This window comes from Narcine bancroftii, chromosome 2 (assembly GCF_036971445.1).
Source record: "Narcine bancroftii isolate sNarBan1 chromosome 2, sNarBan1.hap1, whole genome shotgun sequence".
NCBI classification, from domain to species: domain Eukaryota; kingdom Metazoa; phylum Chordata; class Chondrichthyes; order Torpediniformes; family Narcinidae; genus Narcine; species Narcine bancroftii.
In genome coordinates this window covers 155,387,427-155,414,555 of record NC_091470.1, presented here as the reverse complement: position 1 = coordinate 155,414,555, position 27,129 = coordinate 155,387,427, and the positions used below count along the sequence as shown (strand labels likewise).

At 40.4% G+C, this 27,129-nt stretch overlaps 1 protein-coding gene across 2 annotated transcripts; it reads right to left on the bottom strand.

The window, feature by feature from the left end:
- Window positions 1-27,103, bottom strand: mthfr (methylenetetrahydrofolate reductase (NAD(P)H)). Of its 2 annotated transcripts, none has more exons than XM_069918715.1 (13): window positions 26,933-27,103; window positions 26,004-26,136; window positions 20,427-20,644; window positions 16,755-16,993; window positions 15,831-15,941; window positions 15,547-15,740; window positions 10,924-11,174; window positions 10,496-10,630; window positions 9,832-10,012; window positions 2,573-2,755; window positions 2,344-2,445; window positions 1,704-1,823; window positions 1-1,352 (listed from the first exon to the last, which is right to left on the bottom strand). In XM_069918715.1, exons 3-13 carry the CDS (start codon window positions 20,606-20,608, stop codon window positions 1,125-1,127), a joined length of 1,926 nt encoding a protein of 641 aa, XP_069774816.1. In that variant the 5' UTR covers window positions 20,609-20,644; window positions 26,004-26,136; window positions 26,933-27,103; the 3' UTR covers window positions 1-1,124. The 2 variants fall into 2 exon arrangements, with proteins under 2 accessions (XP_069774816.1, XP_069774817.1); XM_069918716.1 differs by having other exon boundaries at window positions 27,014-27,102.
- Between the last annotated feature and the right edge of the window lie 26 nt (window positions 27,104-27,129).

Below are 27,129 nucleotides of genomic sequence, written 5' to 3'. Positions count from 1 at the left end.
CCTTAAGATATCAACACAACTCACACATTGCTGGTCTGGCACCAAGGCAGGTACTGAGGGAGGGGTTTTGGCATAACAGCCTTTATAGGGATTTCCAGGAGGAGTCAAAGTTCAGGGGGTGGGCCAAAAATACTGTGCCAACAATACAATGGTTGCAACACTATCAGCTGATTTAAGATGGACAAAGAAACACTAAGATTTAACCAAGATTAAGAGATATTTTAATATGCAATATCAAATCAAGACATGTTCATTACACATTGCAGGAAGTATATTTTTAACCATCTCCCAGCAAGTATCAAAAAGATATGAAAACTGGAAGAAGTGAACAGTTGGTGGTGGACAGCTTCTTGGAGGCCATCCACATTGTTTTGGGCAGTTACACTTTTAAAAGTTCTTCCTTCTCAAACTTCACATCTCTGCCCTCTCATCACTGAACTTTACAAATGTGTTTAGAATGAGACAACAGGTTTGCCACAGTCATCAATGAATGAGGTGGGCTGGGGGAGGGGGGCAGGTCATGTTGGTCATATCACTATTACCTGGGACACCTGCCTCCACTGCTGACCTGTAAAGATTTTATTGCATACCCCTTTCTCTTAGAATGAAATTTTTGGTTAGCATCTTCATTACGACGGAGTACATGTGATAAGCATGTGTGAAAATGGGAAAGGGAGGTAAACTAGCCCCAAAAATAGTCTGCCTTGAGTAACTGAATGATACAAACCTGGATATTCAGCAAAAACAGTCAAGCTGATGAGATTTCCAAAGTCTTGCCATGTCACTCATCATTGAGAAATGGATATTTGTTCAATGAAGTTTTTGAGCTTTTCCCCCATAGAACAATAGAGATATGGAGACAATAAAAAGAGATAATCTCCCAATAACGGGCTTCAGCAGAACCAAGACTATATTTAATCTTGTTCTGCTGCTGTTAAAATACTGCAAGTTCACTGTGCAAAGCAACAAGAATCACTGCAAACACAGCACAAAACTCTGTGAGAAATCCATTCTGTTCAGTTGAAGAACTTCCTGGTTTGCACCCAGAAGACGGAGATGAGGCTTTCCTCCCAATGGAAAGACCAGCCGTCATCAGAACTCGAGGCCCATTTGACAGTGAGATTTCATGGTTCAACTGGCAAGTCACAAGTTGAAGGATGAGTCTTCTCGGATGCCTTTAACTTAAAGAGGTCATCAATAACCTGCCAGAGACAATTCTCAAGTGGAAAGTCATTATCCACGAGATTGACGAGGTAATAGTGATCATGAATATCTTGAATTATCTGTTGAGAGCGAGAGCCAGTTACATACAATTTTCCCCACTGCTCAATCCATAAGGCAAAGGCTTCATCCTGGGAACAAATCACAGTGTTACCAAGTCTGCCAACTGCTTCTTTCTTTTTTAACCCACAAACACAGGCCAAGGTATTTCACCTTCTTATACCAACTAAAGTGGACCAGGATATAATGAAAGTTATTGATGGCTATTCTAGTGGAAAGAAGCATATTTCTATTTGGTTAACCACTCAACATAACATTATTCAGTTTCTCTAGGATAACTATCACACATACTGACAAATAACTGAGGCGGTGAGGCAAATTGCAGAAAAAGGATGTGGAATTTATACATTGCCTCCTCTTTACAAAGCAATCCAGGGTCATTTAAGATTTCAAGGGGCTTGAAATGATTTACTAGATATTACCTTCCAATACATGAAGCTGATAGGATCAACCACTGTAGGCTGAATAATCTCTCGTCCTGGAAAGATACCCCATGTAACTGCAATTGGCTGCAGGTCAAAAGCATTATTTATATTTTCACCCTGAAAAAAAGGTTACAAGAAGTCGAAGGTTAATTGATGAATTGCATAGAAAACAGCCTAACTAGCCATGTTAGGTTGGATACAATAACAATGAGATTCAACACACCAGTGTCCCATGACATGAATTGGTGATCTAATTTGTTGTTCCTTCAACATCAGATCCACTTCAGGCTGGTTGTCAGTCTCCATGAGAGTCCCTTTACCAGTGGTTCTTGACCTTCCCCCCCACCCCCCACTCACATAGCACCTTAAGTAATCCCTCACTAACCATAGAGCTCCTATGGCATCCTATGTAATGAGGGCCACCATCAATGCATTCCCACAGTCACGATCCAATTGGAAGATAAGCAACTTGAGGGTGACATAATACCTTTCAAATTAATGTGAGACAACGGAACAAATGAATGACAGGCCGCAAGGAACTTTTCACCTTGACTTCTAGTCCTTTCATTACAGTGAAATTTAGTTACTGCCTTCAATCTAGGACTTGTGATCCAATCCACGACAAATAACCCCTTACCTTCACATTTACTATCTGGTAGTTCACCCGTATTTTGTATTTCTTCAGAACTTCGAGTAAAATGGGTATATTTTCAGAGGAGGTGAAAAACTCTAGATAGGCCTAAAATAGGAAAAGCAAGATTCAGGCGAAGGACAAAAAAAACCTTTGCTCATAGTCTTTCGTCATGTGCTTGGGTTTCTAAATCCCAAAAAGAATCTCTGTATTCTTGGTGCTATTGTTATCTTACCTTCTGAAATACGTAGCCTCCCTCGGGCCCCCAGCCCACAATGGGATCAGTTGAAGATTTAGCATTAATGTTGGGCTGAGAGTTTATTGTGAGAATTCCCATTTGGTTCACCTTCACCAGTTGTTCTTTCATTAGGGATGTTTCTGGTGCTAAGGCATCATCATTCCAGGGCAAACAAGTCACCTAAGAATGTACAAATCAGAAGTAAAAATTTTTATTTGCATTCAAGTCCTTGAGCCACAAACTCCAAGCTAGAAGATTGTCAGACTTGCTTCAGTTGGATAAGTGGCATGTGAATTCTGAACGTTATTGGGATGCTTAAGGTAATGAGAGAGTAACAAAGTGTGAGCAAGTCACCGGGGCAGAAGGCTTCTGCTCTCTCTTTCTTTATCAAAAGACAATCAGTGGCAAAAATAAAAAATTGCGTCTGGGTCCAACAATCCACAAATTTGTTGTGTCGACAAGTCAAATTTCCTGAACTACTTGTGTAAAGAATGTCTTAACCAGAATTTCTCAGATTTCTACACGATGATTCCATTAGATTTTGTTTTGAATTGAAGACTGGGCAAGACCATTCAGGACACTGAGGAATTAAAATGCTGAAGATATTCAATGTTGTCAGTGACACTTGAATCTTTCCCTGAGAGATACGAGACTGACAAACAGTGCAACTTTAAATTTCCAAAATGTGTTATACTCGAAGGCTGCAACTATCTGAAATATTTACTTATTCTCACACGAGGCCTTGGAGTTATACAAATAATGACTTGCATTGGAAGTCCAGAACTTCAACAATTCTAATGTGTTTGCATTCTGTATATTAATTCACAGGGTTAAAAGGTGCTACTGACAAAACCAGTATCAAACAGCTCTGCTCCAATTGTTCTTGAACTGAAAAACTTCACAGGAGTTTAACGGAAAACTACCACTATTGTATGGAGACACGTAGGATAAAACGAATAAAGACTTCTTTTCCTGAAAAGTAGTTAGTATGAGGAGTCACGTGATGGAGTAGTGGCCGATCAGGGAATTCCAGCCCTCTCCGGAAAAGTTGAAAAAAAAATGCACAAAACACAAAGGTACAAGAGTAAAAATTAAAACAAAGTAAAAATAAAGGTGAGAAGAAAATGGCAGCGAAGAGAGAAAAGTAGAAAACAACGGGAAGAAGAGAAGATGAAAGAACGTCAGAAGAAGAAGGTGAAGGCCTTACCTGTCCGAGGAGGCCCGCCGCGGAGAGAGAAGCCCGCTTCCTCAGGTCAGTGGAAGTCCCGGGCTCGGGACTACAAAAATGGCTCACAGAGCCGAGTAAAAGTGCGATGCGCATGAAAAACAACACACTGACGGGAGTGGGGAACAGCTGTGGAGTCGATCTCCACAGCTGAGAGAGACACCTGCAACACAGCAACAGGTGCAGAACACAGACAATAACGACAACAAGAAAGAAGAGGGTAAAAAGAAAACAAGGAAACAACAGATGGTCAACCCAGAGGAAGAAGAAGAAGAACAGAAAGAAATGGAAGAAGAGAAAGGCAAGACAATGGATATATCTTTTTTAAAGAATATATGGAATCAGTGAAAGAATGGCAATTACAAGAATTTAATGAGATAAAAAGAAGGATTAAGAGTGCAAAAGAAAAAATGAATAAAATAGAAATGGTCATATCAGAGATAGGAAAAAGAGTGGATAATGTGGAAGAATGAGAAATAATCGTAGAAATGGAAGTAGAGGACTTAAAAGAGAAATTAGAAGAATCTAATAAAAAAGTTAAAGAGGCACGTGAGCTGTTAGCTCAGAAGATAGATATAATGGAAAACTATAATAGAAGAAATAATATAAAGATAGTGGGCCTTAAGGAAGATGAAGAAGGCAAGAATATGAGAGAATTTATAAAAGATTGAATCCCCAGGGTCCTAGGAAGACCAGAATTACAGGAAGAAATGGAAATAGAGAGGGCACATAGAACATTAGCCCCAAAACCACAACCGCAGCAAAAACCAAGATCCATTTTAGTAAAATTTTTAAGATATACAACAAGAGAAAATATATTGGAGAAAGCAATGAAGAAAATAAGAGAAGACAAAAAGCCACTGGAATACAAAGGTCAAAAAATTTTTTTCTATCCAGACATAAGTTTTGAACTCCTGAAGAAGAGGAAGGAGTTCAATACAGCAAAAATGATCTGATGGAAAAAAGGATATAAATTTATGTTAAAGCACCCAGCGGTACTTAAAATAGTTATTCCAGGGCAACAAAACAGACTATTCTCGGATCCAGAGGAAGCACGAAAATTTGCAGAACAACTACAAAACAAGCAGAGAGATGAAGACATGTAATGAGAGTAAAAATGACCACGAACTATATGTATGTGTGTATATATATATATATGTGTATACATGAGTGTATCCATATTTAGAGGAAAATATAAAGAGTATAGATAAGAATTAATAAGGGAATGAAAGGGAATAGAGGGAATAAGGAGGGAATTAAAAGAGTGACCTTTGTTATATATGAAAATTGAAATCTTTTCCAGGGGGGGCTGGGTGGGGAGGAGTTACGGTCACTGCAAAATCAGTTGACGCTTGCGAGTGAATTCGCAAATCCAAATGGAGAGGGGAGATGTGGTTGCCCGGCAAGGGATAAAGGGCAACTCAGGAGGGGGAGGGGAGAATGGGGGTTAAAGAAGTTTAAAGTAGGAAAATGTTTGATGTTTTAGAAATTTTGTCTTATAAAGTGTTCAAAACAAGAAAGCAGAAATGGATAAGAAGGAAAGGTGATGATGGAGAAACGGAAAGGGAAGATAAACAAAGTATGAAATGGCTACGTTGATCTATATGACTTTAAATATTAACGGAATGCATAACCAAATCAAAAGGAAGAAACTGCTAAATTTACTGAAAAAAGAAAAAATTGATATAGCATTTGTGCAAGAAACACATTTAACTGAATTGGAGCACAAGAAATTAAAGAGAGATTGGGTAGGACATGTAACAGCAGCGTCGTATAATTCAAAAGCTAGAGGAGTAGCTATATTAATCAGTAAAAATATACCAATTAAAATAGAAGAGGAAATAATAGATCCAGCAGGGAGATATGTAATGATAAAATGTCAGATATATTCAGAGTTTTGGAATCTACTCAATGTATATTCACCTAACGAAGAAAATCAAAAGTTTATGCAAGATATTTTTTTGAAGATAGCAGATACGCAAGGGAACATATTAATAGGAGGGGATTTCAACCTTAATTTGGATTCAAACATGGACAAAACTGGGAAAAAAATTAACAGAAATAACAAAGTAACCAAATTTATAATTAAATCGATGCAAGAAATGCAACTTTTGGATATATGGAGGAAACAACACCCAAAGGAAAAGGAATATTCATATTATTCGGGTAGACATAAAACATACTCAAGAATAGACCTATTTCTGTTATCAGCTCGTATGCAAGATAGAGTAAGAAAAACAGAATATAAAGCTAGAATATTATAGGACCATTCACCCTTGATATTGACAATAGAGTTAGAGGACATCCCTCCAAGAATGTATAGATGGAGATTAAACTCCATGCTACTTAAAAGGCAGGATTTTAGAGAATTAATTGAAAGACAAATTAAAATGTACTTTGAAATAAATACAGAATCAGTGAAAGATAAGTTTATACTATGGGATGCAATGAAAGCGTTCATTAGAGGGCAAATAATAAGTTATGTAACCAAGATGAAGATGGACTACAATCAGGAAACAGAGCAGTTGGAAAGGGAAATAGTAAATATAGAAAAAGAATTAGCAATGAAGGAAGATACAACTAAAAGAAGAGAATTGGCAGATAAAAAAATAAAATATGAAACACTACAAACATATAAGGTGGAGAAGAACATAATGAAGACAAAACAGAAATATTATGAACTAGGTGAAAAAACACAAAATTCTAGCATGGCAGCTTAAGACAGAACAAGCTAAGAAAATGGTATTGGCATCAAGAAAAAAAGACAAACAAATCACATATAATCCAACAGAGATCAATGAAAACTTTAGAGAATTCTATGAACAATTATACCAAACTGAAAACGAAGGGAAAGAAGGCAAAATAGATGAATTTTTAACTAAAATTGAACTACCAAAATTACAAATAGAGGAACAAAATAAATTAACAGAACCATTTGAAATAGTAGAAATAAAAGGGATAATAAAAAAAACTACCAAATAATAAAACACCAAGAGTGGATGGATTCCAAATAGAATTCTATAAAACATTTAAAGATTTATTAATTCCTCCCCTCCTGGAAGTAATCAACCAGATTGACAAAACACAAAGCTTACCAGATTCATGTAAAACAGCAATAATTACAGTAATACCAAAGCAAGGGAAAGATCCACTCGCACCAGCGTCATATAGACCAATATCATTACTTAACACAGATTATAAGATAATAGCTAAACTATTAGCAAACAGATTAGCAGAATTTGTACCTAAAATGGTAAATCTAGACCAAACTGGATTTATTAAAAAAAGACGGACAACAGACAATATTTGTAAATTTATTAACTTAATTCATGCAGTAGAAGGGAGTAAAGCGCCAACAGTAGCAGTTGCTTTAGATGCAGAGAAGGCCTTTGACAGAGTAGAATGGAATTATTTATTCAAAGTATTGCAAAAATTCAGTTTACCAGAGAAGTATATTAATTGGATTAAAGCATTATATAAGGGGCCATTGGCGAAAGTGACAGTAAATGGACATATATCAAAGCAATTTAATTTAAGCAGATCAACGCGGCAGGGATGCCCACTATCACCCTTATTGTTTGCGTTAGCTATAGAACCACTAGCAGAATTGATAAGAACAGAAAATAATATAAAAGGGATAAAAATAAAAGATAAGGAATATAAAATCAGTCTATTTGCGGACAATGTTATAGTATACTTAACAGAACCAGAACTATCAATAAAATAATTATATAAGAAATTGAAGGGATATGGAGAAGTGTCGGGTTACAAGATTAACGTAAATAAAAGTGAAGCAATGCCAATGAATAATGTGGATTTCTCAAAATTTAAGAAGGAATCTCCATTCAGATGGCAAATGCAAGCAATAAGATACCTAGGTATACAAATAAATAAAAATCTCGGCCATCTATATAAACTCAATTATTATCCACTAATGAAAAAATTACAGGGTGATTTAGAGCATTGGAAAGATTTACCACTAACACTAATAGGAACAATAAACTGTATTAAAATGAACATTTTCCCAAGGATACTATACCTATTTCAGGCATTGCCAATACACTTGACGGAGAAATTCTTCAAGGAGTTAAAGAAAATAATAAGGAAATTTTTATGGAAAGGGGGGAAACCGAGGATAGCACTAGATAAATTAACAGAATGGTATAAACAAGGAGGCTTACAATTGCCAAACTTTAAAAATTATTATAGAGCCGCACAATTAAGATACCTATCAGATTTTTATCAAACAAGGGAAAAGCCAGATTGGACTAGATTAGAACTAGATAAAATAGGGGAAAAGATACCCGAACACATTTTATATAATTGGGATGAAAAATTGGTACAACGTAGGAGTTCTCCAGTATTACATCATCTGCTTAATATTTGGTAGAAGATTCATGTAGAAAGGAATAAAACAAATTACCAATTACCAAAACTAATAATGATGCAAAATCAGTTACTCCCTTTTACAATAGATAACCTTTCCTTTAGAGAATGGGAGAAAAAAGGGATCAAAAGAATAGAAAATTGTTTTTCAGGAAATAGATTATTATCCTTTGAACAAATGAAGGATAAATATAATATAACTCAAGATACAGTGTTGGCATATTACCAATTGAGATCCTACTTGAAGGACAAATTAGGAAGTAGTCTGAGGTTACCAGAGGGAAGTAACTTTGAATATGTGATTACAGATACAATGACAATCAAAAGATTTATAACAAATATGTATATTAAACTGCAAGAAAAGGAGAATCAGGAAACAAATGGTAAAACTAAACAAAAATGGGAACAAGATTTAAATATATAGATAAAGAAGGAAACATGGGAGAAGTTATGCTCTGGAACGATGAGAAATACAATAAATACGAGGTTACGTATGATACAATATAACTGGATACACAGGCTATACATTACACCTCAAAAGTTAAATAAATGGGACCCAACAGTATCTGACAGATGTTTTCGTTGTAAAAAAGAAATGGGAACAACAATTCATGCAATCTGGACATGTGAGAAAGTATAAAAATTTTGGGAAGATCTAAACCAGATATTAAATAAAATTACAGAAAACAATATACTAAAAAACCCAGAGATCTTCCTCCTAAGTAACATTAAAAAATAAAGAATTTGGACTTGACTTGGATGGTGCACAAAAAAGATTTGTTAAGATAGCTCTAGCCGTAGCAAAAAAATGTATTATGTCAACCTGGAAATTGGAAGATAATTTGAGAATACAACAATGGTATGTAGAAATGAATAAATGTATTCCATTAGAAAAAATAACATATAATTTAAGAAATAATATTGAAATATTTGAACAAATATGGGAGCCATACATGAAACACAATAGAGAAAACCTACCGGGGACATCTACCACCTAAATTAACGAAAGGAGAAGGAAATGAAAAGAATTGACTCAGTGGAATTTCTTGTTTATTTTTATTGAATGACAACATTGTTTGACTGGTTTAATGTGTCTTAGATTTTGTACTTTAAATGAATGGTGGGGGGGGGGGGAGGTTGGGAGGGTGGGATGGGAGGAGGGGGGGGGGTAGAAAATGACACTGTACATATTTGAAAAGGAAAATGTATGTATCTTGGTCAGTGTGGTTTATGGTGTGAAAAATAAAAAAATGTAGTTAGTATGCCCGATGGGTTTTTAAACAAAACTCACTTTGATGCATGATTACATTTATAAATACAAGCTTTTTCAATTTCAGATTCATTTAATTAACTGAATTTAAGGATACGAAGCATCAGGATCATTCTCCCATGAATTTGGATTAATACATTTTTCAAACATAACCCAAACAAGATATCAAGTCTTATTTTCCCTTGTTCACAACTTACTCTGGTACAGTACAAGTAAATATTTGATGGTGCAAGTTAGGAATGACAATCAAATTATTTTATTTCAAAATGGTATGTTTCCAGAAACTGCAATAGGATTTGTAATTTAACTGTTGCCATAGGAATTATTTTATTAATCTTTTGGTTTTATATTTGGTCACTACAGTTCTATTATTACCTTTATCCCATTGTTGTTGAGCCGCCCAGAAATATATGCTGTGAAGACGTCAAAGATGCTTTTTTCATCTACCAACTCTTCTCCCCACATTTTCAGCAAGTCCTCCCTGGAATATTTATTCTTCAGATAGAAAAGGTAGTAATCATTCAACTCACCAAATGCAGGAGATGACGAGTTCCCCCTGAAATGTTAAATATAATAAAAACCATTCCATAAACAGTCAGCAACTTAATTTGGACAAAGCTGTCGATAGAATTGATTTAATCAGTACATAATCTTTGGTACAACATGCTCAGAAAAATATATTCTCTTACATTTTGGGGCTATTCAGCTGACATCAATCAGAGAGATACACACTTTGGTCCATACTTGTACTCTCAAAAGTAAACACATTTAAATGCAATTAAAGATTTTTAACCATCAGTTCATAATGGTCAATCCTGACACATTCCAAACCTGGAAGGACTGAATTGAAAATAGTGTTCTTGCTTTTCTGCATCAGTTCACATATATCAATGTAAAATTTTCACATGCACCATTAACAGAATCCAAGGTGGGTATCAAGTGTAAATTATAAATTTACCATATTTACAATATGCTTTATTCTTATAACACGAGCACAGTAAGTTCACAGTTTAAGCAGTAGTAATGATTTATGATATACCATCTTCCATTTGGGAATTCATCCCAGTTCAGGGTTCTGTAGATGTAACTCTTTTGCCTTGAAGCCCAAAATATTGGTCGAACATCCTCAACCTTTCGCTTTGGATTGGCACTGATGGTCCACGGCAAGGCTCGTCTTGGAAAGCAAAGAGGTAGAGTTTAAAATGTTTACACATACAACTCACACCATGGCAGCTTTTAAAATAATGCTCCAAAGCTAGGAAGTTAGCCAAGTGGTTAATTCTTAGAGCAATTACAGTACTGTCATGTTCAAGCAATAATCTCTTTTCTGAGATGATAAATATCAGTGTTCTTTATCAGTAATGCGAGTTCAACCAGGGAAGGCTGGTACATTTACATTTAAACAATACTTTGTAAATGGTGCAACTTAATCATGACCATTTCCTGAAAACCCAAGTTCAAGCCCACCTAGGGTCATCAGTCCACAGTCCAAGTCGTTTCAGAATCTCAATGGTTGCCACCTCTCGGTTCAGGGTGTAGAAGTGCAGACCTGGCACTAACCCCGATTTCAGTAGAACCTTGCATATGTCAATGGCCAAGTCAATTCCATAATTTCTAATGGCATCATCATTATCCTTGATTGGGTCAATTATGTCTTTGATTTCCTGTGGCACCTGCAGCTTGGAGAGTTTGACCAGCTGTCGCAACGAGTGATGACTCTGTTACAAGGAGGGAGAAGGAGGAAGAAGAAGGAGGTTAATAGCTGAATTGCATTAGCACAAGCAATGAGGTGTTCCCCTGCTGCAGAAAACTAGGCGAAGCTATTACTCATGCATAACTGAGAACTCAAGGCAGATCTATAACCTTGTCCCTTCACTCCATTCTGTCCCACTGGGGAATAATGCCTTAAAGCCAGGCTGCAGTTCATCGTCTTCAGTTTGGTGTTCAATATGATCAATTCCCCAGAGGGTGGTGGGGAAGTATTCATCACTGGGACTCAGCACCCCTCTCTGTAACTAGATTCTGGACTTCCAAATGGAAAGAGCACAGTCTGTCAGGGTCAGAAGCAGAACACTGAGCACCGTAACGCCGAGCAATGGTGCACCCCAAGGCTGTGTGTTCCTGTTCACACGACTGGATTGCCAGATCCAGCTCCAAAATGTCAAGTTTTCAGATGAGACAATGTCATTGGCTTCATCAGGAACAATGATGAATTACACTTCAGAGAGGAGATGGAAAATCTCATGATATGGGGTGAAAGTAACAACCCAAGTCTCAACAGGGATAACATGAAGTTGATTGTGGACTTCAGAAGGACCACAATTAACCGTCTTCCACGACTTACTAACAATTCTGTAGTGGGGAGAGTTTGAGCACCATGTTCCTTAGCGTTCACTTAACTAGTGATCTATCATGGACACACATCACACTTGTCAGGAAGGTGCACCAGCGACTGCACTTCCTAATTGCAATTCGGAATGCAATGGGGGCCAATATACTGGCAGTTAGGTTTAAAAATGCTGTCAGATTTGATTTAAACTAATTTGGCAGGGGGAAGGGAACAGGACTGATAGGGAAGCAGATAGGAGAGTGAATATAGGTTATGATATTGTCGGAGTAACGGAGACATGCCTGCGGGAAGGGCAGGATTGGGAAATAAATGTTCCAGGGTACACGTCCTATAGAAAAGACAGAAAGTTAGGAAGAGGAGGTGGGGTAGCTCTGTTGGTAAGAAATGAAATTCAGGCGTTTGAAAGGAAAGACATTGAAACAGGTGGGGTAGAGTCTGTTTGGATAGAATTAAGAAATTGTAAAGGCATGAGGACCATAATGGGGGTCATTTACAGGCCTCCGAAAAGTAGCTTAGATATCAGTAGAAGTATAAATCAGGAATTAAGAGTGGCATGTCAAAGTGGTAGCAATGCAGTAGTTATGGGGGACTTTAACATGAAGGTGGACTGGGATAATCAGATGGGGGCAGGAGCACAAGAGACTGAGTTTATTGAATGTCTACGAGATACTTTCTTGGAGCAGCTAGTGGAGGAACCTACCAGGGGGAAGTCGATTCTGGACTTGGTGCTGTGCAGTGACGCAGAGTTAATAAGTGACCTCGATGTAGGGGAGCCATTAGGGAATAGTGAGCATGGTATGGTTGCTTTTGAGCTGCAATTAGAAAGGGAAAAAGAAAGGAAGTCGGAACCATCTGTACTGCAGTTAAATAAAGGGGATTATGCAGTTATGAGGGAGGAGCTAGCCAAAATAAAATGGAAAGATACACTAGCTGGGAGGACAACTGGGGAAAAATGGCAGGTATTTTTGGACATTTTTCACAGGTTTCAGGACAAATTTATTCCAAAGTGGAGGAAAGGCTCTAGGAAATGCAAATGGCAGCCGTGGCTAACTAATGAAATCAAGTGTAATATCAAATCCAAAGGGAGTAAGTATAGGATAGCGAAGCGGAGTGGGAAGTTAGAGGATTGGGAAACCTTCAAAGAGCATCAGAGGGTAACTAAGAAAGTCATAAGAGAGGGGAAAATTAAGTACGAGAGGAAATTAGCAAATAATATAATGGAGGATAGCAAAAGCTTTTTTAAATATGTGAAGAGGAAGAAATTGGTTCGGTCCAAAATTGGTCCATTAAGAATGGAAAAGGGTGAAATTATTACCGGAAACAAGGAGATGGCTGAGGAATTTAACAAATACTTTGCAACCGTCTTCACCAAGGAGGATATAGGTTATGGTCAGTTAGGGGGTAATGGTCATGCGTTGTCCAGAGACTTGGGGAACTTTCCTGGGGAAGTACGGGATCTAATGGATATCCGGATCCAGAAACAGGAGGTTATGAGTAAATTGTTGGGACTGAGGGCTGATAAATCCCCAGGGCCTGATGGGCTGCATCCCAGGGTGCTTAAAGAAGTTGCCTTGGAAATTGTGGAAGCACTGGTCGACATTTTCCAAAGTTCCATAGATTCGGGGAAGGTCCCTGAGGATTGGAGAGTGGCTGATGTGGTGCCGATTTTTAAGAAGGGAAGGAGGGAGAAAACGGGAAATTATAGACCGGTCAGCCTGACGTCGGTGGTGGGGAAGATATTGGAGTCTATCATAAAAGGAGTAATAGCAGAACACTTAGGCAGAAATAATAGTATAAGGGCTAGTCAGCATGGATTCCTTAAGGGTAAGTCATGCTTGACTAACCTTCTGGAATTTTTCGAGGATGTGACAAAGAGGGTGGACTTTGGAGAGCCTGTGGATGTGGTGTATTTGGACTTCCAGAAGGCCTTTGATAAGGTACCGCACGGGAGACTAGTGGGCAAGATCAGGGAGCATGGTATTGGAGGTAAGGTGCTGACATGGATAGGAAATTGGTTAAGAAATAGGAAACAAAGGGTTGGGGTAAGCGGGTCTTTTTCAGGATGGCAGGATGTGACGAGTGGAATGCCGCAGGGATCGGTATTGGGTCCTCAGTTGTTTGTAATTTATGTAAATGATTTGGATGAGGGGATTATTAATAATTTGAGCAAATTTGCAGATGACACGAAACTGGGTGGCGGTGTGGGGTGTGAGGAGGATGTCAGGAAAATGCAGAGGGATTTGGACAGGTTGGGGGAGTGGGCTGCTGAATGGAAGATGACGTTCAATGTAAGCAAATGTGAGGTTATCCATTTTGGGGGCAATAATAGGAAAGCTGAGTATTATTTAAATGGAGACAAGCTAGGGAGTGGGGAGGAGCAAATGGATCTGGGAGTACTTGTTCACCGGTCACTGAAGACTAGCATGCAGGTTCAGAAAGCTGTGAAGAAGGCTAATAGCATGTTGGCTTTCATAAAGAGGGGATTGGAGTATAGGAACAGAGAAGCCCTTCTGCAGTTGTACAGGGCCCTGGTGAGACCCCACCTGGAGTATTGCGTCCAGTTCTGGTCTCCAATTTTGAGGAAGGACATACTAGCTATAGAGGGTGTGCAGCGCAGATTTACAAGGTTAGTTCCAGGGATGGCGGGGTTGACATATGCTGAAAGGCTAGAAAAACTGGACTTGTATCCGATGGAGTTTAGAAGGATGAGGGGGGACATGATTGAGGTATACAAAATTATCAGGGGGATAGACAGGGTGAAGTCGGATTACTTGTTCCCAATGATGGGGGAGACGAGGACTAGAGGGCATAGTTTAAGAATACAGGGTAGGCCCTTTAGGACGGAGATGAGAAAACATTTTTTTACCCAGAGAAGTGTGAATCTGTGGAATGCTCTGCCACAGAGGGTGGTAGAGGCAGATTCGCTGATTATGTTCAAAAGAGAGTTAGATAAGACTCTAATGGGCAAAGGAGTTAAGGGTTATGGGGATAAGGCTGGAAAGGGGTACTGATGGTAGTGATCAGCCATGATCTGTAAAATGGCGGTGCGGGCTTGACGGGCCGAAGGGCCTACTCCAGCTCCTATTGTCTAAAAAGACTGAAGTGGGCAAGGCAACTAGCCACCATGATGTCAATCTTCTCCAGGAGCTCTATTGAGAGTGTCCTGGCTGGCTACATTATGCTGTGATATGATTGCTACAGAGAAATGGATTGGAGGTCAATCCACAGGTCCATAAGAGTGTCAGAGAGGATCACTGGGGTCTCCCTCTCACTCCCTCAGACCATCGAAGTGATCAACTGGGATCACTGTCTGAAGAGGGTACGCAAAATAATTGAGGACCTCTTCCATCCCGCACACAGCAAATTTCAGCTGTTCCTGTCAGGGAAAAGATACAGGAGGATCAGAGCCAGCACCACCAGGCTGAGGAACAGCCTCTTCCTACGGCCAGTGAGAATGCTGAACAACCAAAGGAACTGCTCACACTGACCAACCGAGACTCTCACATTCATGAAACAACATTTATTTATTTGTATACATGAATATTTGTCTTGCATATGTACTGTTTATCTGTACAGTTATGCCTAGTAGTGTGTCTGCATGTTTTGCACTGAGGACTGGATAACACTGCTTCATTGGGATGTACTTGTGGCCACCAGTTGACAATAAATTGACCTGGATCACCAGAGTTTAGGAGGAACACCTGGAATCAGGCTTGCCCCAGGAATTCTCTGGTATGTACCTGAATGGGAAATATTCCTGGCAGAATTGGGCAAGTAATTCCAATTGCACGACAATCCTTATAAAATTTCAGGAACGTCTCTGGTTTGAAGAATAATTGGGTGATGATGAAGTCTGAACCAGCATCAACCTTTGCTTTCAGGTGGCAGAGATCCTCCTCGTAACTGCCACACTCCGGGTGGCCAGTTGGGTAACCTGTAAGGAAATGACATTTAAATCAGCATCTTGCTTCAATAAAGTGTGAGGTCAAGATCCACAGAAATTAGGTTTGGGATCCAAGCTTACCAGCAACACAGATGTCAAAGTAATCATTAAACTCGCAGCGAATGTGCTTGACCAAGTCACTTGCATAATTGAATCCTCCTTCTTCATTCTTCCACTCATCTCCCAGGGGATCTAATGCAGGCCAAACAACAGTATCTGTTACTGGCTCCTACATGCCACAAATTCCACACTTGGAGCTCTCATTCTTACCTCCCCATTTCCAACATATTTGTCTAATAAGGAAAAAAAACCAGAGCATCATATTCCTTTTATTTAATGCATGGCTAATTAGTTAATAGATTCTCCTTCATCTCTGCAACAAACATTCCATTGTGATGCTGTTTACACATACATCAAGTCTATGCCTGCCCTTCACTCTCCTCAATGTAATTTGCCCAGCAAAACAAACAAAAATAACTTTAGGTTTATTCTGTTGTATACCTTGCAGAAGAAAGAATTTGATCTATGAAAAAGATAATACCTGGAAAGGGATTTTTCAATAACCTGTTGATCTTTGCTCATGAGTCAAAGTTCCCTTTGCTCTTCACCTTTGCTGAATCCATATACATGATAATTAATGTAGGCACAAAAGGCAGCCAAGATTCACCCATACACACTGAATTTGGGAGACACGATTGGCATAGTGGTTAGTGCAACGCTTTATGGCACCAGTGATCGGGACTGGGGTTTGAATCCTGCGCTATCTGTAAGGAGTTTGTATGTTCTCCCGGTGTCTGCGTGGGGTTTTTTCTGGAGGCTTTGGTTTCCTTCCACTGTTCAAAACATGCTGGGGGTGGAGGTTAATTGGGTGTAAATTGGGCAGCATGTGGGCCAAAATACTGTATGTCTAAATTAGAGATGAGAGACCAGACAATTCTTGACTGCAATGTGGACGACAGGAGGAGAAGGAAGGGGTTAAAAACAGAACACTGCTTAGTATCTTACCACCACGAAGTGCAAGTATGTTCTTCAACCCAAGGCTACGAGCTTTCTGCAGGTTCTGTGTGATCTGATCCTTGGTTTGGTTACAGCAGGTTAGGTGCAGCAATGTCTCCAGGCCACAGTAATTTACTGCTGTGCTAGCAATAGTCATGGAAGAAGTCTCTTTGTCACCACCTGGGTCCCCAGCAGGATGCCAGGTGATATCAATGAAGAGTGGTCCACCAACAGCCATACAGTCAAACCTAATCAAGCATAGGTTGTGGTCAACATGTCATAACACCACATCTATCAGAAGATGGAGTAAAACATGAACGTCCGCAGATGCACCGATTGACAGTGCTGGTCAAACAGAGTTCTTTATATAGCAAAGATAAAGATACATAACCAACGATTCAGGCTTGAGCCCATGTATAGTTCATTCAATGGCTCAGCGTTTAATTACACTGGACAACGAATATTTCATTTCCTGAACACTTTTCGGGTATATTTTATGGATTTTAAACCTGCTGATCACAATTTCATTTGAGATATAATCTATTTTTGTGATTTGTTGTGACATTGCCCACCAAGCCAGCTGTTTTGGTCAGTCTGGTCATGCCTGGGCATGCACTCAGTGCAGGTGCTATGCAAAGGTTTTCTTCGGCCTGGGCAGGCTTACTTGGGATCAATACAGATAGGCTATAAAGCAGCTTACATATACAGATGCTGTGTACTACATTGATAATAGAATGGACAAGTGTTGATGCACGTTCTTCACGCAATAGCATGGTGAGTATACTTAACAATAGCATTTATTGGTTTCAGGAAAATTCATGACAGCAGAAATCTCGTCCATGTCACAACAGCTGCAATACATTCTGTTACATTTGTAATGAATATACACTTAAGGCTCAAAGACGCAGTATGACTGGAATGACGAAGAAAGCCTATGAGCGCTACTACAGTTGTAAAATTGGTGACCAAGACAAACCCTGGGCTCCTCACATTTGTGGTACCTGAGAGCTTGACTCAGCATCAACATGCAATTAAACATGTGAAATTCAAAAAGTTAATTTAAAGCTTCTCCAATTTCCTACGTGATACAGCAAATCTTTACCTCACCAGGAAAAAAATTGTTGACCAGTGTTATTAGTCGGTGCCAGATAAATTGATCTGCACCAGAGATAGGTTGAAATGGGACAGCAATTAAACAGTCACTGGCCCTAATCTATCACATCAAAGTAAACCTCTGGTTCCAATGTTTCTACCAATATGTGTCTTGGGGTTCCATTTTGATGGAGGATAATGGATTTGTGTCTTGTTTAGAAAAGAGCTGTAAAACAAATTAGTACCTGGGGCCAGACTTTGACTAGAAAAAGGGAAAATTAGAAAATGCTATCATTTTAGACCCCTTGAAAGAACAGGTTGCAAAGCATTCAGCAAGGACAAGAAGGTCCCCTTGCATTGATGGCTTGCAGAATGATGCATCACAGCTGTGACCTCCAATTAATGATGTGACAAGCTCATACCAGCTGCAGCAGAAAACCAGTTGACACAGCCACGGACGCAGCCCCTTCGTGCTCCCAGCAGCAACTTCCTCCTGCTACTTTCTCTAGCAACAATCCCATTGCAGCCCCCTATTCCAGAACAGCTTAAAGTCAACAGCAAGAAACCATCACTTCAGGGGGATATAATTAATTCTCCGCTTTTGCAAAATACTACAATGAGAAAGCAGTTAGAAAAATAATTCATTTTATTTCCAAACAAATCCAGATTAGAGATTGCAGATAATCTACAGATTGTGTTTTTGTGAATAATTCAAGTTGCAACAATGTTTTCTAGGAATTTCCAAAGTTGATCTGTGAAAATCTTGAGAACTAAACCTCATTCACTTTGTTTGAACTCTGTGTTTTATTTTACAATCGACTTTATTGCAGTTTAAGAATCCACTGAGCAGATACACTTTACAGATATAATTCAACGTGCCATGCCATTACAGTTCCTGATATCTATTTTGAGAAAAAGGAAACAGTTTTTTACCCCCATTCTCTTCATTTTCCCACTTTAAGGTAACTACCAGCTCTTCATCAAAATACAACAACTCTATTGACTTGAGCAGTTGGCAAGGAGTCTTCCTATCTAACCTTGTCTGTATAAAATTACGCCTAAGCAATGTTGCTCATTTTTAACTAGTCTTTGAAAAGACTTGTCAAGCCATTCAATATGTGAGTATGATTATAAATACACAAAACCAGTGGGATGGTTGTAGCAATACAATTGGTAATTGAGTGTCAGCAAAGGTGCCAAGGTGATCAGGGATTGGGGAGGGGGTCCAGGCAGGCATCTGAGGGTCAATATAAACATTTGTGTATATGTGTGTTAGTTTTTCTGTTTAAAAAAACAAGGAGCACAATGTCCATTATATAATGTGAACAAAGTTGTTTTCGATGCTCAATAAATACATTTTGGAAAAAACCATTGGGCTACCTTGCATTGAATTAGGCACTGAATTCAAATGCTTAGGAAGACACTGTCAGCCCCATAAACCTTAAAAATGTTCCTTTAGAACAAAATTCTTCCCCAAATCCTTTGTATTACCTTCATTTTGAAGATGATGAAATCCTATCCATTTTGGAGCTAATAAATCACAAGATCTAGGAATAGAAGTGGGCCAACCAAGTTTGCTCTGCCATTCGAATCATGAGCAGATCCATCCCCCACTCAGTCCTTCTCTCCAGATTTCTTCCCATAACCATTGATGACCTGACTAATTAAATAACTGTCAATCTCTGCCTTAAATACATCCAACTGCATCCAATTCCATAGACTCATGGCCCTCTGACTAAAGAATTTTTTCTGCATCTATTTTAACGATGCCATTTTATCCTGAAATTGTGCCCTTTTGTCCTAGACTCTCCTACCATGGGAAACATCCTTGTCACATCTTCTCTGTTGAAGCCTTCCAGCATTCAAAATACCTCCACAAGGTCCCCCTCATCCTTATGTATTCCAATGAGTACAGTCCAAGAGCTGACAAATGTTCCTCATATGCTAACCCTTTCTTTCCTGATATAATTCCAGTAAATCTTCTCTGAACTCTCTCCAACTCCAGCATATCTTTTCTCATACAAGGCACCCAAAACTATACACAGTAATCTCAGTGAGGTCTCACCAGTGTCGTTGAGAGTCTCAACATTACATCCCTGTTCTTGTACGCTATTCTTCGAAATGAATGCCAACATTGCATTCCCCTTTTTCACCTCTGACTCAAACTGGAGATTAACCTTTAGAATATCCTGCACGAGGACTCCCAAGTCCCTTTGCACTTCGGAATTTTGAATTTTCTCCCCAAGTAAATAATAGTCTGCCTGTCTATTTCTTCCAGCTCCCACAACACAAGGTCACAGAAGGCACACAAATTGGCATTTAATAAAGCTCTTCCACACCAACAGTGATATCCACATATACTAACCCTTGTGCCCAATACCACATCATGCAGAATAGTTTCTTCACTTCCTCATTCACCTGTATTCTCATTTTCACAGAGCTATTCTTGTATTCTGAGGGACAATGATATTCCACATTTTGGACATGTAGTGAAGAAAAAGGGATTGTCTGCATTGCCCATGTTCCATAAATAAATCCAGCACTCAATGAGCCAATCATTTCTTGGGCTTTATTGTACTTGAGCCTCACCTGGAAATCAGATTAACAGCACCAGCAGCTGTTCGTGGAGGGAAAAATTCCAGGGAGAACCAGATGTCCCCAGATTCAATACGGTGGCGCATCTTATCCTTGAGATGATCAGAATCAGGGGGAGGCGTCGAACCCCTTGAACCATCACTGGAACCCTCATCAGATTTGGACACACGCCTCATATCTTTTTTTGTTCTTCAGTTAGCATCACGAGTTACCTGCAAACAGAAAAATCCAGCTCCTTAATGAAATGGAATTACTGATTCCATCCAAGAAATTACATAAAGCAATGGTGCACAGGAACAAAACTTGTTTGGTAATGTAAGGACATTCACAATCTATCCTGATGTTTGAAGTTTGGAGGTTTCTTCCCATGCATTTATTGGGTTATCTTGGGACTTGGTTAAGCTGCAGCTTGTGTATTCCTAAGTAAATCACAGAATTCTGTGGACACTGGAATTGAAGTTAAAAACAAAAAAATTCTGGAGAATCCCAGCAGGTCAAACAGTGTCCTTTATGTAGCAACGGCAAAGATACAAAACTGTTGTCAGATAAGTCAGTTATGTATCTTTGCCGTTGCTACATAAAGGACACTGTTTGATCTGCTGAACTTCTCAAGCATTTTGTGTTTTTTACCTGGCGCATTCCTGGTTTCTTAGCTCACAACGGACTAGACAAAAATTCAGCAAGGAAAATTCTAAAATCTGACTGATTATTGTCTATCAACTGCAAACTCAAGATATATTTAAAACAACTGCCTACTTTGAGGATCAGTAGTGTAAGGTAAAAACATCATGAGATGGGACTGGAGAAGGAGTCACCCAGTACTAAGGAGTAACAGAATGCAGATGTGACCTTGTCCACTCAAGATAAGCTTTGCACTAACAAGAATGATGTGCAGCAGACTAACAGAGAAGGATAGCAACAGTTTATTCATTGGACAATGTCATGGTATGATCATTTACTAAGTACGTATCCTGAGGTATAAAAAAAACACCACTTGCTGATAACGGCAGAATGCGCCTTCTCCAACTAACACTGTTAGTTGCAAGTGTTACAATCCGGCAATAAAGAACAAAGAACCTTGATTTCGACTCAGTCTGGTGTTTGACTCACTCATTCATGAACAAAGCAGACCTAACAGTAGTCAGAGGTGCAGTAGTTCCAGGTGAGGGGCAGGGGTGCACATGCCATGAGGTGCGCACCTTTGCTCACACCAACGGTATTCTCCCTGCTCCCTCCGAGACCCTTCCTCCATTCAGTTCAATATATCCTCATCTCCATGCGAGTTTCTTCTTTTCTGCAATCCATTTAATCTTCTTCCTCTTCCAAAAATTGTGTAGACACGCACACTCTCGAATTTGATCTCTCCAAGTTTTACATATACAACTGCAAAATTGGCAGGATCAGCAAACAATGCGAGTATAATCCTCGCTTCAACAACTGCTTCGACACTCTCTGACTCGCTCCTGCTTGGTCGACCTCTTCTCAGTCTGCTGAGAAGGATGCAGAAAATGTCTTTCCTTACCACATAAATGTACGATAGAAAATGCAACCCAAAACTGTAATTCGAAATGCACATTCAATGCAACAATACTCCACAATAAAGGCTAGAAACTGGTAAAGGTATGTGCCTGCTGCCCTGAAATTACAATGTAGACAATTGGTTAACAACCAACAGAAAGTTACCATTAACAACTTGCCAAAATAAGTACTTGTGACAGTAATCTGAGATTTGGACTGATCCCATTGGATTCACATTCTCATTACTCAGAGGGTGTTTGAAGCTCTAACATTACATACTGAAGAGTTCAGTGACAGAAAAAGACTCATGTCATTTTCTTTACAACACATCACTAATCACTGATTCTTCCACTGCAGACTCAGATGCTGTTCAAAACCCAGCTTCCGTGACTAGTCTGCAATCAGTACATGCTGTGTTGAATAAATATCAAAATGAATTTTTGGGATTCAACCTCAGACTGAATGAATGCCCTTTATTCTTAGAGGCAGAGAGCACCAAAAGCAGGACTGAAACATAAGCCCCTTTCCACATTTGCCAGTGATCCCAGGAATCAAACGCCATTCGGGCTTTAAAGTGGAAAGTGTGAAAGCAAAATCTGCTCAACGCCAGTGACAGATGACATCATCTCACACCAGGGATTGAAGGCCTCAAACCCTAGTAAAATCCCCGGCATCTGCAGACACCAGCATTGAGATCAGGCAAGTGTGAAACAGGCAATCACTTCTCTCTTTTGCGTGCCGCGTCATGTAGGAACTTTTGATTAAAGGTAGAGCAGACCGAATGCCAGGGATAAACCCTTGCAAGCGTGAAAGGGTTCACTAGGAGTGGTCTAGTATGAAAGGCCAAACCCCATTCCTATCCCAGGACACTGAACAGCTGATTTAATAGGATGCAAGTGTGAAAGGGGCTATACTGACTATCCCCAGAAAATTTTTTTCTGCACAAAACAATCCACTGCATAAGCGCAAGTGAACAACAAGTATGGGTCATGTTTAAAAAAAAACCATACTTTAAACACTGTTACCAACTTATCACACAAGCAACGTTCTCTATTCCAAGTAACCGAGAATATAGAAGATACAGTGCCCTCCATAATGTTTGGGTCAAAGACATTTTTTTCCTTTATTTGCCCCAGTGCTCCATGGTTTTAAATTTGTAATCAAACAATTCACATGTAATTGAAGAGCACATTCCAGATTTTATTCAAGGTTATTTATATACATTTTGGTTTAACCATGGAGAAATTACAGCACTATTTAGACATAGTCCCCTCATTTCAGCGCACCATAATGTTTGGGACATTTGGCTTCACATGTGTTTACGAGTACTCCAGTATGCTTAATTGCTTCATTGCTGCAGGGATATGAGAATTTTGCTTGCTTCTAAGCTTTTGATCACCTTTGGAGTCTGTAGTTGCCATTTTTTTTAATGAGAACCAGAGTCAATTAAAGTCAAAGCCATTAGAGGCTGAAAAAAAAAGCAAGAATAAAATATGAAGAGACATCGCCCAAATTTTAGGATTATCGAAATCAACAGTTTGGAACATCATTAAGAAGAAAGAATGTACTGGTAAACTCCGTAATAGCAAAGGGACTGGTATTCCAAGAAAGACTTCCACTGTTGATGACAGAATTCTCACCATAATTAAGAAAAATCTCCAAATACATGTCCAACAGATCAGAAACATTCTTCAAGAGGCAGGTGTGGATATGTCAATGACGATCATCCACTGAAGACTTCATGAACAGAAATACAGAGGCTACACTGCAAGATGCAAACATGGCAAAGGTGGTATGCTTTGGAGATTGGGCAGTTCCTTTATGTCTCTACACTTTGCTTCTGCCATCACTCTGATACAGATTAATCTTGGACTCATCTGTCCACAAAACCTTTTCCAGAATTCTGCAGGTTCTTTTAAATACTTCTTGACAAACTGTGACCTCCTTTCTGTAGCTAACCTCTGGTTTTGCATCTTCCAGCCTCTATATTTCTATTCATGAAGTCTTCGGAGGACAGCAGTCACTGACATACCCACACCCACCTCCTGAAGCATGTTTCTGATCTGTCAGACATAAGTTTGGTGATATTTTTTCATTTTGCTGAAAGATTTTCTGTCATCAGCAGTGGAGTTTTTCTTTGATCTTTGCAATTATTGAGCTCACCAATACGCTCTTTCTTCTTAATGATGTTCCAAACTGTTGATTTTGGTCATCCTAAGGTTTGGGCAATATCTCTTACTGTTTTATTCTTGTTTTTCAGCCTCATAATGGCTTCTTTGATTTTCATGTGTACATCTCTGGTCTTCATGATGAAAAATAACAACTACAGACTCCAAAGCTGATCAAAAGTTTAGAAGCAAGACTCATTCTCTTATACCTGCATCAATGAAGCAATTAAACATACCAGAGTATTCATAAACACTTGGAAGCCAAATGCCCTAAACATTATGGTGCCCTGAAATGAGGGGACTATGTAAAAAAAAAAATGCTGTATTTTCTACATGGTCAAACCAAAATGTGTACAAATAAACTTTAATAAAATCTGGAATGTGGACTTAGATGTGAATTGCTTGATTACAATTTAAAACTGTGGAGCACAGGGATAAATAAAGGGGAAATGTGTACTTGTCCAAAATATTATGCAGGACACTGTTATATATGAGAAATTTCCATTCATTGGATTAAATCTTTGGTTTAGGGAATTATCCTCTGGGTACCGCGAAGGAGTTTCAACTCCCCTGAGTTAAGAATGTGGATGGTCTTTTTGAAATATTTGACATAGATGGGTTTCTAGTTGCAGAACAGTGATACAGTATCAGGCAAGGTGGGGAGGGGGAGGGGGGAGGGTCACGATTCAAACCTCTTCCTTCAGTCAGGGGTTGCGAATAACTGATTTAAATAAAAATGTCTACCCTAGAGTTCTCAGCCACTGAATTCATTAATCATCAACATATTTTTGAATTCGCTGAATTTTTGTGGGGCTGGGGTGGGGGGGGGGGGGTGGAGGTCATCATGCAGGAAAGTGGCCTTGGGACACAGGGTGGTATGATCTTGTTGGAATAGTAGATTTCACTGGCCTTGTGAAAAATTGAAATTGTAGATGTTTGGAATCTTTGAAATAAATACAGCAATTTATGTTTGAACACTCAGAAAGTCAAGCTGTAGAAAGACAAACATTAACTTTTTTTTAAATAAAAAGAGCAAGGGCATCATGACCTGCTCCTGCCTCTCATTTCTGTCTATCTGAAGTCCTTCATCCCTGGTCTCATAATAGATCCTTCCACTGACATCCTCCCCTTAGTCTTTTATGGATATTTCACATAAATCCAAATGTACCCTCACAATCCTCTTGAAAAAAAACTTTGAAAACACCACATCTTCTTATTGAACTTGTCCTTTCTTTCCTGCCAAAATATACCCCTTCAAATCTTTTCTGTGGTCCACTTCATCTTCAAGACTCTTGTAAACTACTACAGGAGTACCATGAGAGCATTCTGGCTGGATGCATCACTGCCTGGGATGGAGGTGCCAATTCTCAGAAGAAAAATAAACTCCATACAGTTGTTAACTCAGCCTGCAACATCACAGGCACCAGACTTCACTTCATCGAGAACATCTACATGAGGTGGTGTCTTTAAAAAAAAACAGGTTCTATCCTCAAAGACCCTCACCACCCAGGTTGCGCCCTCTTCACTCTACTACCATAGGAAAAAGGTACAAGAACCTAAAGACAAGCACTCATTGGCACAAGGACTTCTTCCCCACTGCCATCAGATTCCTGTTATTTTAATAGTAATGTTGTAAGAGGGTTATAATATGAACGTTTGCACTAAGATGCTGCGGCAAAACATCGAAGTTCATGACTTGTTCATGACAATAAATTCTGATTCAGAATGTTAAATTTCGATTTAATCGATCCCTCTTATCACTAATCTCCAAGCCGCTTCTATCGTTGCTTGATGCATTTGTGCCTCAGAGATGACAATGAACAGAAGGTTTCGCACCAGTGACAAGTACCGGATCAACTGGTTGAGTCACTATTTTAGGACCTACCTGTGGCTTATTTGAAACGTCTTCGACTCGACTGGACATACTCAAACATCAACGAGGGTTTCCCCCTCCCCTCCTTGCCTCGCCCTTTACCTCTGCCGTGTGGAGCAGAATCGCCACTTCCGACGACGCGAATCTAGAAGTTCACAACCAGAAAGACCCTGAACAGCTGGTCTCGCCCGCCCGCCAAAGCCCCCCGCCCGCCCGCCAAAGCCAATGCCCCCCGCCCGCCCGCCAAAGCCAATGCCCCCCGCCCGCCCGCCAAAGCCAATGCCCCCCGCCCGCCCGCCAAAGCCAATGCCCCCCGCCCGCCCGCCAAAGCCAATGCCCCCCGCCCGCCCGCCAAAGCCAATGCCCCCCGCCCGCCCGCCCGCCAAAGCCAATGCCCCCCGCCCGCCCGCCAAAGCCAATGCCCCCCGCCCGCCCGCCAAAGCCAATGCCCCCCGCCCGCCCGCCAAAGCCAATGCCCCCCGCCCGCCCGCCAAAGCCAATGCCCCCCGCCCGCCCGCCCGCCAAAGCCAATGCCCCCCGCCCGCCAAAGCCAATGCCCCCCGCCCGCCCGCCAAAGCCAATGCCCCCCGCCCGCCCGCCCGCCCGCCAAAGCCAATGCCCCAGGGACGGGTCTCAAAGCCAATGCCCCAGGGACGGGTCTCAAAGCCAATGCCCCAGGGACGGGTCTCAAAGCCAATGCCCCAGGGACGGGTCTCAAAGCCAATGCCCCAAGGACGGGCTCCGCTTCGCAGTGACAAAGCCTTATTTAGGACTGAATGAATGGGGTCAATCTGCTGTCGGATCCACCCCTCTCCCCCGCCATGGTCCCTGCTGCTGACAAGCTCTGACAGACCCTGCCCGCGGAGTTGCACCCGATGCACAGATGCATACGAGTCTCCGCCTCCACCCGTCTCCCCCTCCACCCCAGGTCGGCCACTGACCTCAGATGACTCCGGCCCACGTTCACCCAACTGGCACCTACACGCCCTGCTCGCCTCTTCATTCAGCGGGCCCCCACTCACCGCGATCATGCACGCGCGTCACGTCTGACGGTCGCTCGCGCCCGCCGCCGCGCGCGATTATTGGTGCACGAGGTGCGCGCAGAGGCCGTTTGGCTCGGGGGGGGGGGGGGCGCCGT

Bases quoted from the DNA above. Each gene is read 5' to 3' on its own strand.
- mthfr (XM_069918715.1), bottom strand. From the start codon at position 20,608: ATGAGGCGTGTGTCCAAATCTGATGAGGGTTCCAGTGATGGTTCAAGG. The intron at 16,994-20,426 runs GTGAGGCTCAAG...ATGCTTGATTAG, and splicing joins GCTGTTAATCTGATTTCCAG to GTTTGACTGTATGGCTGTTG. The intron at 1,824-2,343 runs GTAAGGGGTTAT...CCTTTTTTTCAG, and splicing joins ACCAGATAGTAAATGTGAAG to GGTGAAAATATAAATAATGC.